At 36.1% G+C, this 18,258-nt stretch overlaps 1 protein-coding gene across 4 annotated transcripts in view; it reads right to left on the reverse strand.

The window, feature by feature from the left end:
- kif19 (kinesin family member 19) overlaps positions 1 to 18,258 on the reverse strand; it is a 68,520-nt gene that overhangs the window by 11,602 nt on the left and 38,660 nt on the right. For all 4 annotated transcript variants that reach the window (XM_049464833.1, XM_049464832.1, XM_049464831.1 and 1 more), the window contains exons 3-10: positions 13,376 to 13,486; positions 12,984 to 13,071; positions 11,620 to 11,756; positions 6,452 to 6,577; positions 5,293 to 5,487; positions 2,847 to 2,993; positions 1,822 to 1,944; positions 1,022 to 1,178 (exon numbers count right to left, since the gene is read on the reverse strand). In XM_049464833.1, coding sequence (XP_049320790.1) covers positions 1,022 to 1,178; positions 1,822 to 1,944; positions 2,847 to 2,993; positions 5,293 to 5,487; positions 6,452 to 6,577; positions 11,620 to 11,756; positions 12,984 to 13,071; positions 13,376 to 13,486 — 1,084 coding nt within the window. The remainder of the gene's footprint in view (positions 1 to 1,021; positions 1,179 to 1,821; positions 1,945 to 2,846; positions 2,994 to 5,292; positions 5,488 to 6,451; positions 6,578 to 11,619; positions 11,757 to 12,983; positions 13,072 to 13,375; positions 13,487 to 18,258) is intronic.

An 18,258-nucleotide genomic window follows, 5' to 3' on the forward strand; every position in this document is an offset into this window, starting at 1 on the left:
TTTTAAATGTCTCTGAATACTAGCAATGAGGTGTGGAGCTACTGTGAGTCTCCATAATGCAAAATATGCCAAAATATTATTCACTCTGAAGTATGTTTGGAGAAACCGAAAAGATTTCTGGATCTTGAAAAGCTGCGGGAGAATAGAGGTGGGCTATTCAAAGGTAAGTACTCTTTATCATGTTTTAGTACACCAAAGGTCAATTTTACAACGGAATTTTCCTTTAAGGTGGATGCTACTGCTGTCTTAAGATATCTGTCTATTTTTAGCTTTTTAGCTTGACTTGGATTGTGTGCAAGGATTTACCCATTCAGTGTGCATAATGTAAACCAGAGTACATTAGGTTACATGTCATGTTAGCTACATTAAACATTTTTTGGCTAAGTGACTATAATTGGGGTAATGGGAAATGTGTGTAGACGTGATTTTATGACAGTATATTTTATCTATCATAATATAATTTACACTGATCAAGCATGACATTAAAACCTTTTTATAAACTCATTCAACTTTTTTCCAGTTCCACTAAACATAAATGATCACTTTATAGTTCTGCACTATAATTACAGACTGTAGTCCTGTATTTATTTCTCTGCATACTTATATTATACTTATATCATATGATATATTATTATATCATACTTATATTATTATCCTCCTTTTGCCCTGTTCATTTATGATCAGGACCCCACAGGATAGAACACCCCAGAGCAGCTATTATTTGGGTGGTAGGACAGCAGTCCAATCCAGTCCAGTCCAATCCAGCTGTGACAATGAGGTGTTTAAAAACCCCAGCAGCACTGCTGTGTCGGACGCACTCATGCCAAAGAAGGATAATAATAAAAGTATGCAGAGAAACAAATACAGTTTCATGACTACAGTCTGTACTTATAGAACTACAAAGTGCTCCTGTATGCCCAGTGGATTTGAAAAAAGAATAATGGGTGTAGAAACAAAGAAGTGGTCATAATGGTTTGGTTGATCAGTGTATCTATCCTAATATAAGACCAGAGTGAGTTACCCTGCACATGCCGAATGTCTGCTCTGTCAGAGTTGTTCTGCCGGCTGGCCTGCTCAGCAATTTTTTTCTTCAGTCTCTGGATCTCACTGCGCAGGTCTGAGATGATGCTGGTGTACTGAGCGATATGATAGGACACATTCAGAAGGTTCCTCTTCACCTGGAGGATTTCAGAGGAAGAGAAACAAAGAGATGCAGAGAATTCAACACTCATTCAAAAATGTATAAAACAGCAGGGACAAGAATGACCACATCTTGAACATGGTTCTCATTAGGAAACTGATGGATTGACTACTCCAGGTATTAAGTTCAAGTGTCTCGGGGGCTTTTTTAATGACTGAGGGAATGAAGGAGCGTAAGATTGGCCGAAATATCGGATCACCAGGGGCGATATTGCATGCGCTTTACTGCACTTTTGTGACAAAAAAGTATCAGTACCACTTTAAAATAAGACTACCTTTAGAAAGGGATTATGAATGGTTTATAAAGGATATTATTAATGGTTATTAATTAGGCTGCAAATACTTTAAAAACTCATTAATAAGCAGTTACTAAATAAATAACAACATGGATAGAAATGACATCAGTGAGTAAAAAAGTAGTAATTACACACTCATTTCTACTAATGAGCAATAATAAATAAGTAATAAGGCTAGAGTTTAGGGGTTTTAATGTGTATTTCTTGATAAAAGGAGCCTAGACTGTAGTAACAAAGTCACACTGCTTTCAAATGCTTTATTATAATACACTGGATCCTAAACTGTTGTATTAAATACGTGTGTTGGTGTGTGTGTTGTTCTTACTCGAGTGCGAATACTTTTGGCACGATCAGCATAAGTTAGAGTGTTTCGAGACTCTTCAAAGGCCAAGGAGGCGGGGCTTATGTGAGCTATCATCACTGTCCGGCTATTTCCCCCTAGAGAGTCCTGTCAATCAAAGAGAAAAGAGAACATTTGTTAACAAAGAGTAGCTGATATCATATAAAAAGAGCTTTTGTTAAATCCCATAAAATAATAGTAACAATAGTAAAGTCTGATTTATTTAATCACACATTTTACCATTTAATTGTGAATAATAGATTTTCAAAATGTATTATATGTGATAGCATAGGTATTTAATTTACTTTAATGCACTTACACCATCACTTAATTCGAAAAGACAATGTAATCTAAAATCTAGTTTCATTTAGTTAATTGCTTTGGCTAAAACATTAAGTGTTTAACCTCAAGAATTTTACCTAATTTAGTGTTTTCAAATGAACAATATATGTCAAATACCTTTGTTTTCCAAACATATAATAGAACATAGAGGAAACATGTACTTTGTTGTTTAACACAACTTGATTTGCCTGAATCTTTATATAAAATAACTAATGTTATAAAAAAATCTGACAAGTAGGAAATTTGACTTCTATGAAAGATAAATAAAACAATAATACCTGCACATAATACCTGCAGTACCAAATGTTCTCATTAGCATAAAAATGCATTTCTAAATACAAATTTATGGTTATTTTGTGAACTAAATTATCATAATCAAATATTATAAAATGTATTCAAATCATACATGAAATTGCATCAGTTCAGGAAATTGTCTTTAGATGTTCTCTTTCATCTAATTGTCAAATGTCATTCTGTAATGGTGGTAAATACATGTAAAATGCTTGCACTTCACTCAAAGTCCACAAGAGAGACCCTAAATATGATGAAACAAATAATCCCAAAGATGTTTTTAGGGTTAAGTCCTGAGACTTTATTAAGCAAATTAAGCAAAATTTCCTTCTAAACACAGTAACATTAAACATTAATAGTGAGCTTTATAAACTGGCCTTCAGCAGGCGCGTGAGCTTGCTGTCTCTGTAGTTGACGTATTTATTGCCGTTCTTTTCGCTGAGAGCGTTGATGCAGTTCCCCAGTGCCAGCAGAGAGCGATTTATATGAGCTCCTTCTTTCAGCCGCTGCCCTCTGTTCTGAGTCTGAAACAGAGACAACATAAGACTTACCAACAAAATTCACATACCATTTTATTATCTAACAAATATTACAGTCCTGGACAGTGACTGCTTGGTGTAGTGCTGGGCAATTAATTAAATAAATTTTTCTAAATCAAATTACTCTTTTAATCTATCTATCTATCTATCTATCTATCTATCTATCTATCTATCTATCTATCTATCTATCTATCTATCTATCTATCTATCTATCTATCTATCATCTGTTAATCTAGGTATCTGTCTATAGATCTTTCAATATATCTATTAGTCTGTCTGTCTATAGATTTGCCTGTCTGTCTATCTATCTATTCATCCATCCACCCATCCATCCATTAATACATCCACCCACCCATAAATCCACCCACCTATTAATCCACCCACCTATCCACCCAATCCATCTGTCTATAGAGCTGTCTGTCTGTCTATAGATCTGTATGTCTATAGAGCAGTCTGTCTGTCTATCTATCTATCTTTATGTTACAGAGCATAGTTTGTATAGTAAAAAAACAGAAATGGCTCATATATTTCAAGAATATAAAGTTTTTTATATATTACACTGAGCAATCTGAGACATACAGTATAACAGCCCAGTACAGTGAATCTTAATTCTCCTCCAGCAGGGGGCAATATTAACTCTTCCATTGCTTTAAGCTTCAGTATGGAGCAAATATTCCAACATGTAGCGGAGCAACCCATGACCAGCAACACAGAATGATCCTGCTAACCTTTACAATACATGCCATGGGGGGCAAACCAGCAGCTGGACCCTATACACCCACCCCCACAGAGAGACTGGCTGGTTAACATTTTCATCTGTTTCCATGGCTGAAAATGTGCCCTCTCCTAAAACATGACGCCATGTGCTTTTTACTGCTTATTAAAGGGCAATTTAATAAGCAGTTCTGACTGGCGTCTGATTCACAGCCCCCCACTGTGAGACTTCTAACATAAGCAACAACGGCAGATAATTGTTTATACCCAGAAAAGGCCTTATTTTACATAACTGTTCATGAAAGTCATTTATTTTCCCATTTGAACATAATTACTGCCTAGAGAGCAATTTCCTACTCTTCTGAATTGTAGTCGGAATTGTACTCTGTTTTGTTAGTCTGTATTTTACAATCAATTAAGAAAGCTCCAGATGTGTTTACTGCTCTCATCAACCTAAGAACAGAGTTTAAAACAAATGTTCCTCGTAGCCGACATCAGGTACTGCTTGTTCATTATATATAGAGTTTTTTTATATATAATGTTAATAAATAATTAATTGTGCTAATTATATTTAAATATTGTGTTAATATTTAATGAACACAGACAGAGGAAGATGAAGGAAACAAATCTAAACACTAAAAGGCATTCTGCATAGATAAGCCCCTCCTGCTGGTTTACTTAAAAAAATAGTTTCACAAATCTGCTCCAAACTTTTGTCCTCACTCAGCCATATCCCCATGTCCTATGGAAACTGGGTAATAATAGAAGACACTGTACAAAAGATGCAAAAGACACTGTAGTGGACAGTTCATTTTCTAGTGTAAAATTAACCTCAGTTGTAATATTTCAAAACTGTACAGTAATTTTAACATAGATGAAAGTAGATGAAGCCGCTAGTAATAGTGTTAGTTGAATATTTTTTGAATCAGTTTCTCTGATTTTGCTATTTATAGGTACGTGTTTGAGTTAAATTAACATTTTTGTTTTATTCTATAAACCACTGACAACATTTATTTTAAATTCCAAATAAAAATATTGCCATTTAGAGCATTTATTAGCAGAGAATGAGAAATGGCTGAAATAACAAAAAGATGCAGAGCTTTCAGACCTCATATTATGCAAAAAAAAGTTCAGAAATCAATATTTGGAGAATTAACCCTGTTTTTAAATCACAGTTTTCATGCATCTTTGCATGTTCTCCTCCACCAGTCTTATACACTGCTTTTGGATATTTTCATGCCACTCCTGGTGCAAGAAATCAAGCAGTTCAGCTTGGTTTGAAAACTCATAATTTTCAGTGGTCTCTTCTAACTTCTAAAGCCAGTTCATGACAATATGAGCACAGTGATTATAAATACAGTTTTATACTGCTGTATACTTCCAAAAGTCTAAAAAGCTGATTTAAGGCAGTAAAAAATAGGAGTGGCACGCAATCAGTGGCCAGTGGATGGTGAAGCCGATTTCCTTTGCTCTCACTTTGCTGCAGTGTGAAACTACTGTTGGGTAATCTATGGAGCTGTTCTGGTTTGCACACACACACACACACACACTGGCAGATGTGCAGATGTACCTGAGCGGCGCGTTCAGACCCAGCGAGGTCAATCATGAAAAGGCGAGCGAAGCGCACTTCCTGCAGGACGTCTCGGCAGCGGCTCTGCTGTTTCACCGCCACCTGCAGCACAGCGTGAGAGCGCGAGGACGTCTGATTGGCCGCCGTGGGCTCCTGAGTCCGCTGCTTATTACCCTTCACCAACAACTCCATGATCTGAGAAAAACAGAAACAGATGAACATTCGTCATTCACCCATCATAAAAACACTGACTAATGCTGTCACTGATGACTAATGTTTATACTTCACCACTGAGTAAAAATCAATTCAGCAATATTTATTATATATGCAGTCGATCAGCCGACACAACATGCTGGATACATTTATTCTTTGATGTGATAAGCTAGGCTAACACTGCCAACAATCATTAATGTCTGAAATGTCACCACTTCTAAGTATTTATAGTGTTATTTTAAAGGGACCCTATTCTATAAGTTTTCCAGGCACTTTTTTTGATATTTGACGTTTTTTTATTATTATTTTATACATGACCAATTTCCAATCCCACTTTCTTTCTTCTCAGTAAAAATTAATCTCAAATTATTTTATTACAAATCATTTTGAATTATTTTTATGAAAAAATAAAATGAAATTTTGAAATTTTGACAGAATATAAAGATAAACCCCTAGTTTCACATTATGATAAAAAAGTAAAAATAATAAGAATGGAGATACAAGGTTTTTGCATGAGAAGATATACAAAATGTTTTGTGGCCTCACTTGAACGGTAGGTACTCTTAAAGTAATCTAATAATAATAAAAATATAAAAGTAAACTATATTATGTATATTGTCACTGTCTAATGAAAACAAGTATCTCCAAAACAGCAACTTTAAAGGAGAGAGAAAAAACCTTCTAAATTTTTATTGGAAGCCAATGTGAAAAGAGTTTATTTCAGGTCATTTTCAAGTATTTTTATTGGTCTGTTCATCAAAACATTTTGGCACAGTGTAAGGCACAGTTTGACTGTTCAGATTATGTAGTAAACTAAAAATGTACCTTGTTTTTCATTGGACAGTGACAATATGGGCTTATTTAAATGTAACTTGACTAAATTGCTGAATTCAGATACTTTTTTTTATGTTGAATGTAATCCCATTAATACAACTCTACTACTGACCTCTCTGGCATTGATGGTGGACACCTCTGTGATTCCTGCCACCTGGATCTCCCCCTTAGAGTCTTCCCTCAGGTCCAGAAACCCAGAAGAAGGATTCAGCAGGTCCCGGATCATCTCATTATAAATCTACAGAGATAAATGAAGATGAATCATGTCAGACTTTGCCGTCAGCACACATACACATACACATTTCTGTTTCTGAGCCTCTGTGTGTAAAACCATTTCTCCACTGTAACAAACAGCACATGTCTGTCAGTGGCTTCAGGATCTGGAGCTGAGTGAAATGAAACAGGGTTCTGGAGACTTCACAGAGCTCCATTTAAAGCAGGTAGAGAACAGGACCACATCCCCAGCAGCCGTGGTCACTTCAAAAGCTGTCATTCCAGCAAAGCCAAGCTGAACATTTTCTCAGTGTCAGCGAGGTCTCTTTGAAGCCTCCAAAGCAGAAGATAATTTCAGAGTGAGAAAGAGGTGCATGAAAAGACTCCATTGACACGGGAGCAGACGGAGCAGCTACACACACAAACAGAGTGCAAAAAGAGACAGAAATAAAGAGAGAAAGTGAGGAGAGAGATGGAAAACATAGCTTTTTGGACTCGCTATGAAAGGCCTGGAAAATAATGTAAAAGCAGCAGTAAATATTGCTATTATACAGTATAATATTGCAGTTCTTCTAAGTCACTTTAGTAAATTTGTAAAAAGAGTCTGCGCAACAAACAAAACTGAAAAAACACCCATTCAACCCATTCAAAATCCTTAGTTTATGACCCAAATTAAGTATTTATCTCAATGAACATGTCAATATCATCAAAATGACAGATCTTTGTACTATTGATTTCAAAAAACACACTCAAAAGGCTTAGCTATTCAGTCAATGTAACATTACACAAGGCAAAGAGCTTTAAATTAACTGGGGAAAATCTGCTTATAACTATAATGCACCAACACAACTTCACTATATGAAAAAATAAAGTTCAATTTGTTAATATCACTAAATCATTTACACATATCTTGCCTAAAACTGTTTAATTTAACAGTTTTATTACTCTTACTTTTGTTTTTTTTATTACTACATTTTAGCCTTTAATTGTTCCCTATTGAAAGTGTATTTACTTCTTATTTCTTTTTTTACTCCTTACATTTACCTATATTAACACTGCTATTATTATTATTTCTTATTTTATTATATTATTAATAGCTAATATTTTTGTTTTCTTGAATGATTTTACTTGATTTTACTACAGCTAATTTCTTTATTTATTTTGCATTGTTTTCTTGTTTTAATGACCTGTTCATCTTAATTGATGTTTTGCCTTTTTAATCTTCTTGTTTTAACTTACACTTACATCTGAATTACATCTTAGCTTGATCATTTGATATTAGTTATGCTTAGTTTTCTTTTTAATGTTTTTAAGTTGCTTATTTTCCTCTGTTCACTTTCAATCCTTTTTTATTGTAAATGCTTGACTAAGTTGAAAACTAGGGTTACACTTAATGTACCAAGACAATGGTTGACTGTTTGATTTATTGAAAATATGGTCTTGTGCTGGTGAGTGTCCAGATTTAAAACATATATAAAATACATATTCTGACTATACAGACATAAATCAGCCTTTTGAAAATGTTGGGCAGATATGTTTCTCTAAGAGAACTTTTTTCAGTGAGTCATTCTGTATTCCTGCGTGTGGATGGAGCTGCTGAGTCACAGGTTTGCCCAAAAAAGCACAAAAGAGACCTTTTCAAACAGAGAACAGTGTGTATGTGTGTGTCTATATTTATGTGTGTGTATGTGTGTGTCTATATTTACGAGTGTGTGTGTGACGCTGATGAAACATATAAAGGTAGCAGATGGGTCAGATCCAAAACATGGTCATAAACCAGCCGAAAGGCTCCACCAGGCCAAATATCATTCAGCAAGTCCTATTATAGCCTTTATGATTCACCCCGATTTATCACCAGATTCTCCACAGCAGCTATATCAGTTTTTCTCAACCTTAGTCCAGGAGGAACCCAGCCTTGCACATTTTAGCGCTTTCCCTGCTCACAACACACCTGATTCAACTAATCACCTCAATATCAAGCTGATTCTAAAGGTGCAGGGAGAGTTAAAGCAGGGAGTCCTCTAAAATGAGCAGGACTGAGAAACACTCCTCTAGACATTCAGCCTGGCTGGTGTTTAGTATATTGCTGAAAAACCTGTATTTTACATGCAAAAACCTTCAGTATATTACATGCAAAAACTTAATGGGTCCTATTTTACACCCTGCGCAAGATGCACTGAGATGCTCATTGCTATCTTACACCCCGCCAACAGTCTATTTTCACACCTTGCATCTGTGTTAAATAGCAGGTGCTTGTGAATATATCTACGCTGATGGGCGTGGAGGTTGGGAAGTGAGGTGTGTTTGGGTAAATTTCTATTGCTATCTTGTCAACAGAAAACACAGGTGCTCCACTGACTAATTCAACCTAGACAGATTTCAACAGTCATTATTCTACAGCAACACAAAATAAAGGTAACTGTTACTGTATATTGCGTAAATGACCAGCTTGCGCGCCTCAACAGCATAATCAAGCAGCTTTGTTTCGTTTGCTGAGAAACGTTAGACACATACAGGAAGCTGCGTCCCTAAAATGGCAAACATCAAAGTCACACATTCTTAACTTTGTGTGGAAGTCAATGGAAAATGATTTTATTTAATTTCTATTTCATTCACATGTAAAAAACAATGTAAAGAACAACTGGCAGATTTGAATTAGGTCAAAAAGTAAAAAAAATCAAAAATGTAGATGTACATATAGTGTAGTGCTACTATTTATGTTTTATTATTTATTATAACAGTGTAATGCTACCCAGCATGATGTGTGCTATGGGTTTAATTTGAAAAAAAGCAAATTAAAAAGCAAATATACTTATTTTGCTTTTATTTTTTTGTCAAATTCCACGGAATTAGATCAAATTGGTTTCCACTTAAATTCACTACTGTGAAGCAGAGGTGGGAATAACAGAGCAACTCATGATACAATATGACCTCAAAACTATGCCAACAATAACAATGATATCACTATACCGTGATTCTCTGATAGCCAATATATTACATTTTACATACTACATTATATAAGACAATTCTCTACAATACTTCATGGCATCTGTATTACTAAGGATGATAAAATACTCATAAATAAGCAAATACCGGGATTTATGGATTTATTGGTGTCAGTGTCACAGAATTTGACAACCAATATTCTTCATCGTGGGTTTACCCTATTTATTTGATTATAATGCCACCATGTGGAGTATTGAAGCAGTGACTTACTTTTAGGAAGTTTTAATAATGTTCAAAAATGTATGATGAATGAAAACTATAGGATATATTGCATTATCAATATTGTGTCCTATTCCTATTAATGAATATCAGGTTGCTGTTATATTTTTAACATTTTGTTTTAATAAAATAGCTGAATTCTGTATTATCACACAGTCATGTGTTCATAAAACACAATTGTATGAAGCATATTGGGGCCACAGAGCCCTACTACATAATTACAATATAGCTAACCTTCTGTATGCTGTATGTATTTGTGCTCTTCTACTTGACCTGACAGCCATTCTATCACAATTCTTGGAAGAGTCCTCTCTAATAAGGACCCATCAATCATGCCCCTTTATCTGGTCCTCTGCTCCAGCAGACTCTTATTGCCTGAATCCAGCTCTCCGTCACTCTCCTTTCACAGCTCTCTGCTACCCTTTCTTTCACAATAGACCCGGAGTGACAGCGTGCTTTTTATTTCCTACAATAGAGAGAGCACTTTCGAAAGTACAGAAAGTGTTATTAAAACCCCAACAGTCAAAAACCCTCGTTCACAGTACAGAATGAACGTGCTAGGAGGATGAGCAGCAGCTGAAGTGTCTGTCTGTTGGAGTGAAGAGCTGAAGAGGGGAAGGGATCTGGGGTGAGATGTTGGATGGTGTTCTGAAAGTGACAGAAACTGAGAAGACAGTGTTCCTGGAGAAAATGTTCTTGTCACATTTTGTTCGAAAAATATAATAAAATGGTCAACTCAAAATATTTGACAAAAGTATTGGGTAAAATTGAACATTCTAAATCCTATTACCACACAGTATTTTTCATTATTACATTACATCTAAATCAAAACAATAACTCAATAAATAAAAAAGAATTCACTGCTAAAGCATGACGTTGATACAATAAAATAATGTCATATTACCCACTCTATGGTAAAACTAGTTTAGCATTAGATATAACAATGATTATATAACAATGACTCAGTAATGTTTAATGCTATTGTGTGTAATTTTGTACAGAGGTGCAATAAATCAGCCTTACAGCATCAGCTGGTTCAGTCTCTGACACTGTAAGGCACAGAGTAACCCCTGTGGTTGCACAGAGTAACCCCTGTGGTTGTGTTTAGGGTAAACAATGACCTGTCTCAGTAGGACACCAGCACAGGATGTTTATCAAAATCTTATCAAAGTGTCACTGAGCTAATCACGTTGGCGTACACCCATCACAAACACGGCTCTGTGCGCCATGTAGGCATTTCGCAGGTTATACCAGCACAACACACATACAGCTCTGGAAAAAAAGAGACCACTTAAAATTTTCTTTGATTTTATAATCAAGAGGAAGATGGATGACCACAAGCCATCAAACCAAGCTGAACTGCTTGAATTTTTGCACCAGGAGTAAAGGCATAAAGTTATCCAAAAGCAGTGTGTAAGACTGGTGGAGGAGAACATGCCAAGATGCATGAAAACTGGGATTAAAAAACAGGGTTATTCCACCACATATTGATTTCTAGACTCTTAAAACTTTATGAATATGAACTTGTTTTCTTTGCATTATTTGAGGTCTGAAAGCTCTGCATCTGTTCTGGGAGAAATGTTGTCTGTAGTTTATAGAATAAAACAACAATGTTCATTTTACTCAAACATATACCTATAAATATCAAATGATTCAGAAACTGAAGTGGTCTCTTAATTTTTTTTCCAGAGCTCTATTGTATTTGTATCACAGTTCATCCCAAATCCATCCCAACCCAATTGTTACAATATTAACTGATTAATTGAAAAAATAATATTATCACATGAAGCTTATTATCACATTAGCGTTAATGAGGTGAGATGTTTTGAACAGTCCTCTTACCTCCAGGTAAGACATGGAGACACTGTACTGCATGTCATCACTGGTCTCTTCAATAGCTTTGAACAGGTCATTTAGAGTGCGGACATAGATGCCAGGCTCCTTGTCAGTTCCCAGCATAGTGTAAGTCTTCCCACAACCTAAGCACACCCACGTGCACACACACACAGATACATACACACACACATTAATCGGATAATGTGATACCTCGTCGTACTGGATTATGTTATCATAGAATTATGTTACGTGGACACGCTGTGACTGCTTCAGGCACATCAAGACACAGCAGCTAATAATGCTGTATGGCTGTATGACATAGAGAGAGCCTCTGTTTGTGTTCCTAACATAATAAGTACAAAGGTCCAGTGCCTTCTAAGAACAGTAAGAGGCTTGCGATGTTTGTCCTGTTGCTGCATCCTGAGCTTTTTATAGACGTCTCTCAGACGGAAAGGGTGCCATCAGGTTCTTACAGACAAGAGCAGATTAAAATAGAGAGTAAACAGGTCTTGTGCTCTAAATCACTGAGAAATTCACACACATCTTCACCCAGTTACACCCAAATGCAATCATTAACACAGCTGCTTTACAGCAGCTCTGTTTGTATATGTGTGTGAATGTGGGTCATCTCAGGTCACTGTCCAATAGAAGCATCAGGATGAAGTCTATTGGAGCCCATTCAATTCAGTTTCCATTATAATAAAACAACTTAAATCAGCATATATTTACTTATATAACAAAATGAATGGTTATATGGTGATATTAATTAAAAGCTTTTTCTTTTTAAAGTTGTACATTTCTAAGGAAGTTATTTTTCATAGTTTTCACAAGTCAATTGGTCACATTAGGTTGTCTGAGTTCTTTCAGAATAACAAATACCATGATTAACATCACATATCAACAGAATAATGCAGGAATTAAACAAGTATGGATGGATTGGTGGGTTTGTGGATGAATTAATAGAAGGGTAGGTGGATGTGTTGATAGGATGTATGGATGGATAGAAGTATGAATGGATGGATGGATGGATGGATGGGTGAGTGATTAGATGGATGGATTGGTGGGTTGGTGCGTTTGTGGATGAATAGATAGATGGGTGGATGGTGGGTGAATAGATGGATGGATGAGTGAAAGGATGGGTGAATGGTTGGATGGAAAGATGATGGATGGATGATGGATAGGAGTATAGATGGATGGAAGGGTGAGTGATTAGATGGATGGATGGATGGATGGATGGATGGATGGATGGATGGGTGAGTGGTTGGGTGGATGGATGGGTGGGTTGCATGGATGAATAGATGAATGTACATGTTGAATAAATAAATGGATGGATCTGCAGGTACAGCATGAAGAATAGGTGGCACACTCACCTGTGGGTCCGTAGGCAAAAACAGTGGCATTGTATCCTGATATGAGGCCCTCAATCAAGCCTTTAGTTGTGGCTCTGTACACCTCCTCCTGTTAAAACACATTATATAGCTTTAATACACACATACAGATTTAACATGACTGAAAATAATCAGAAAAATATGATATTATACAGCAGGCAGACTGCATTCACATGTATGGCCACTCAAAATGTCCAAGTATAGCACACAGGAAACACATTGCCTGTTTCTTATATCAGCCACAGCCAAAACACGAGCATTTTTATTTGGTAAATAATATAAAATCAAACAAGAATTTAAGGCATATCAATGCTATATTAACACATCTGCCATGTATATGGTTTTAATGTTGATGAGAGTGTGGAGACGCCTACTTGTGTGGCTGTGTAGTCAAAGGCCACATCAAACATGTATGTTTTCTCCCTTGACCGATGGGCTCGCAGGATATTGTCCGGGTCTTCCAGAGGGTCCATCAGCACCACCATCTGAAAAAGAGAGAGAGAGAAAATGGTAATTTCACTTGCTAATGATTAGGGTAGCTAAAGTCAGGAAAGATCCAAGTAAACACCAGCAGTGAATGAAGGAAAAACACTAAGGTGGTCACGACCGACCACCTTAAACAAAAAGCAGTTTATTATTCCTTCCTATCTTATATAAAACTGATGTATTTTTCTATGGAGTTGAGATCTAAACACTGTACTCTTTCACCTATTTTTTTCACAGGCCATTGATGAGGACAGGCTTTTATAAGGGTATAAGTTCAGTTCATTCATCTGACCTAATTCTGCCCTCTTATGCACCATTCTAACAGTTACAATTATCGCCTTTCATTAGCTGATTAGACCTTTACACCCATACAGAAAAGCCCAGTGCTGCACAGAATTAACACTGAAAATAACACAAGATAATAGTGGTATGTTTTGTGGTGATGTTCTGCTTTAATAAACACAAAGTAACCCCTATTCTATGTGGATTATGAGAAAGCAACAGTAAGCCAGAAGCTATTTCTCTTTCTAGAACTTAATGTGACTTTTTGTGCCTTTTTTTAAAGCTTAATTTCTGAAAATTGGGCAGCTGGATGATATATGGTATGATATGAAGATTTGGGCACAAAGCCATTGCAATCAGACACTTTATTTTCTGGGGGCAACTTTTCTGATGATGATGAGTGTATTTATTAAATAATAATAATAATAATAATATATTCATTTAAGTAATAATACATTAAGTAATTATTTTACTTAGTACATCTAAAGGTAAAACAATCTGCAGTGCACTGCTGTTTCTATTCTATTTGGATAATATGGGTCAACTATCTTCTAATTCTTGGCTTTTTTTGGAGCAAAATTTCTGAAAATTGGGCAGCTGGAGGTTAGAAGGATTCTATGATCAGACCTGGACACAAAAAAAATCCACTTGATTGATAGTGTAACCAGTGGCCTTACCTATTTAAAACACATGTGCCATCTTCTTCAACTCATTGCCAGATATCTGGCATGTCGCATTAACTCAATTTTGCCCATATCAGTCTATATTTTGAATCATATATTGTTCCTAGTAATCTTAATTTCTGAAAACTGGGCAGCCAGATACAAAACGGATTCTAGGAACTGATTTGGACACAAAGCCATAATCTCACTGTCAAGTGCTTCACTCGATTTGTTGGTAATTTCCACAACCATAATAAGTTCCAGCAACAAGTCGCCCAAATCTTTTATTAAACTGCTGCCATCTCAAGAGCTTGCCTTGACGATATAGATGCTATGCCATGGCCAGCCTCTACAATTTAATATCAGATAGTTCACATGCTCATTCTCTATTTGGATGATAATGATTATCACCCTTTCAGTTCAAGGTCTCAACGAGTTTCTATGAGCTCTATCCATTCTGAGCCTTTTTTGAAGCGTAATTGTGAAAATGTAGAAAAATGGGCAGCTGGAGATGAGAGGGAGTCTATTATCGAAATTTGGCACAACGCCAAAATCTCACTGTCAAGAGCTCCACTTATGCCGGAGATCTCAGTGACCCAGCTCTGCCTGTTGCTTCCCAACAGAGCCCCCACCCACCGGCTCGTTTGATGACCCCTCAGAAACACGCGCTGCTCTCTTTGAAGCCTCTTGATTGATATGCACGAGCCCAAATCTGACTTTTAGAAGAGCACAATTACAGCGGAAAACAAAGTAAACATGCTGCCCCAATCTGCAAACAGAGCACAACAGACGAACAGAATGGAACGAGTGAAGAGAGAAGACAAAAGAGCTTAACATGAGTTGATGTGACCTGGTTCAAACATCCCTGATGTTCCCTTTTTTGAGAAATGGGAAAAGCATGGAGTAGAGGTGGCTATTGGTGTCAGTCAGCATCAGCAGGAAAACAAATGAACCAGACCCAGTCTCTTACTAAGCGAAATACTAACATAAAAAAAAATCAATTTAAAGTGTATCACTTTGTAAAAAAAAAAAGACTAGATCTTGCATTGACCATAAAGAAAAGAAAAGACTCATTAAAATTGACCTCTTAAGCACCATACGTTTTTTACACCCTTTTGTTACACAAGGACTATTCTGTAACTACATTAAAAACAGTGTAAACTGATTATGGTTTTCCTAATTTATACAATATGCCAAAATAATGCAGGAACCACCATTGGTGCTGTGAAGTTCAAGAGGTTAAAAACTAAACTTCGCATTGGAATCACTATGATTTTTCCATTTCCCTGTCATTGTACACTGAATTTTCCAAGGTCTTTCCAAGCTCAAGATGTTAAGAACAGTTGAATTGCTTCTTTCATTGTAAATGATTTATGGGATCAAAGTTTCAATAGTATTGGCATAACTACCTTGCTTCTCTACCAGCTTGTATGGATGCACCAATATGGAAACCAAAATATATAATTTGGCCAAACATTGTAAAAAAAATACAAAACACTTTAAGTAAGTTTGTGAAAAGATTAAAAAAAAAATTATATAAAGCCAATCCTATTTCAGTGTTTCCTTTAACAGACAAACAGGTCACTTTTATAGTAGCAGTGGCAGCACACCCACACATTAGCCCACATTAGAGCACTGCTGTGCACAGAGCAGGGAGTGAGAGAGAGAGCTGGCAGGGGGAGCCAACAAACAGTGGGTTTAAAACAAATTAATAAAATAAACTAAATAAAGAATTCTATATAATTTATCAAGTTTGATATCAGTTTACCCCCCTTTCACCAACTGTCTGTTTTTCAGCTGAACAATACATACTTTACAGGGCTTAGATAGTAAGATTAGATAAGCTATCTAAGCCTCATCATTTGAGCTGTCTGCATTTTTATGTGTAAATTTTAAATTTACAAGACATAAAATAAAAAAAATAAAAAAAAACACTGTGCTAGTCTACTAAATCTGGTTAGTATGGGATAATGAGTAACAGTACAGCAGCTAAATGATTCAATTACACACCTTGGAAAGAACACCACACTATAATAGGAAGAGTCCTTTGGCAAGACTTCTAACCCTACAGTCATCTGTCACTTTAACACTGTAAGCTACTTTCAAGTAAGAAGTATTACGAGTGTATTTATTAATAATTAACATTTTAACATCTTTTTAAATTATGTGTTCAATAGTAATTATTTACCAGTAGAGCAAGTCAACAAATTTAGACATTTAAATGTAAAGAAAACTGCTGGTAGCTCTGTTCATCTGCCTTCTAATTCGGTTTCTATGATAAAGGTCATCAACCGTTCTCCATTTTGACACATTCAGCACTAGAAGAGTCTCTGAGCTTTGGAAAAGGAAGAGAGACAAAGCTCTCAGCTCCTGTCGATAATGACCTTTAATCATCTTCTACCAGGAACTGAGCGCTAATTCTGAGTAAACTTGATTCCCTTAAGACATCTGCACATTGTTTGTAGGTTAGAAAGGTTGTGTTAGTGATGCTGTTCTTCCTAAGGAGCTCAGCAGAGGCACACATTTTTATACACAGCTTTATACTCCTCTATAGCCCATGCCTGGAATTATTGTTATGGCAATATTTTTCTACAGGGTCATAATCAACCCACAGACCAGCTTCAATGAACTACAACATCATCAGCTGCTATTTTTGCAAGAAGAGAATCTACTAAATATTTATGTAATTTTTCTGTTGGGGTGCCCAAATTTATGCACCTTCCTAATTTGGTTTAAAGAATTATTACACACTTCCTTTAAATCCTATAAACTTCATATCATTCTCAAATATCAGCGTGTTCATCTGCTATATGATATATTTAACTGAAATTGATCCAGCCAATGATTTCTAAAGGAAAAAAATGAAAATTATCAAGGGTGCCCAAACTTTTCATTCCACTGTATTTGAAAATCTTTTTGCTGACCTGGATATTGTCCATTATTTTTATCAGCAAGTAGAACATATTAACATGAATGGGCCAATAAGGTAGCTCTGTTTAAGAACTGCAGTTTTAATTAATTATTTATTTATTTAGATTTATTTATTTGGGATGATCGTATTAGAATTTTCATAATAATCATTTAATTTCAAAATGTTTAAACATTCATAATAATTAAAAGCTCAATGTGCTTTAAAATGGTGTATTTGTATTATAATGCTATTGCATTATTGCTTATCACAATAATTTTCTGGACAATATATCGTTCAATTAAAAACAGTATTGGACTGAACTGTGTGCAAAATGAACGTGTGTGTTTTTCTTATTGTACGTGTGTGTAGGTGTCCTATCTATCAGTCCGTGGGGTTAATTAAGAACCCCTGGTGCTGCTCCTGCTCTTTGCCATATGCTGCATGTGTTTCTTATGTTACCCAGCACACCCTCACACAGAGACAGCTGCACACTGGCTGCCTGGGCACCGCTAATTTTCTTAAGTCCCCTGCCCTGTTCCTCACCACAATGCCAACACACCTGCAACCACACAGTATCTGATTAGCACTGGGCTACTGATCCTCTTCTGTGTTGCTCCTCAACTTTATTACAAATACTGCATAGGAATGAATGTTGCTCAGTAATGGCAGGTTATAGTCCAGTTAGATTATAGCTCAAAAGTGAGAGAAATTTAAATTCAGAGCATCTCAGGGTCACTCTGAGGTACAATTACCTACTCTCATATACAGTACTTAGACGTATATTCACTTATCAAAAGGGGCACTGGGTGATGTATGGGTTTAGAGGCAGTGCATGAGGGAGAGCTGATAGACGATAAACTTCTTTACCCACAATTGGTATTTAAACATAATTGTGCTGGCTGTATAGGCTGGTTAA

Source organism: Astyanax mexicanus, chromosome 15 (genome assembly GCF_023375975.1).
Source record: "Astyanax mexicanus isolate ESR-SI-001 chromosome 15, AstMex3_surface, whole genome shotgun sequence".
NCBI lineage: Eukaryota > Metazoa > Chordata > Actinopteri > Characiformes > Acestrorhamphidae > Astyanax > Astyanax mexicanus.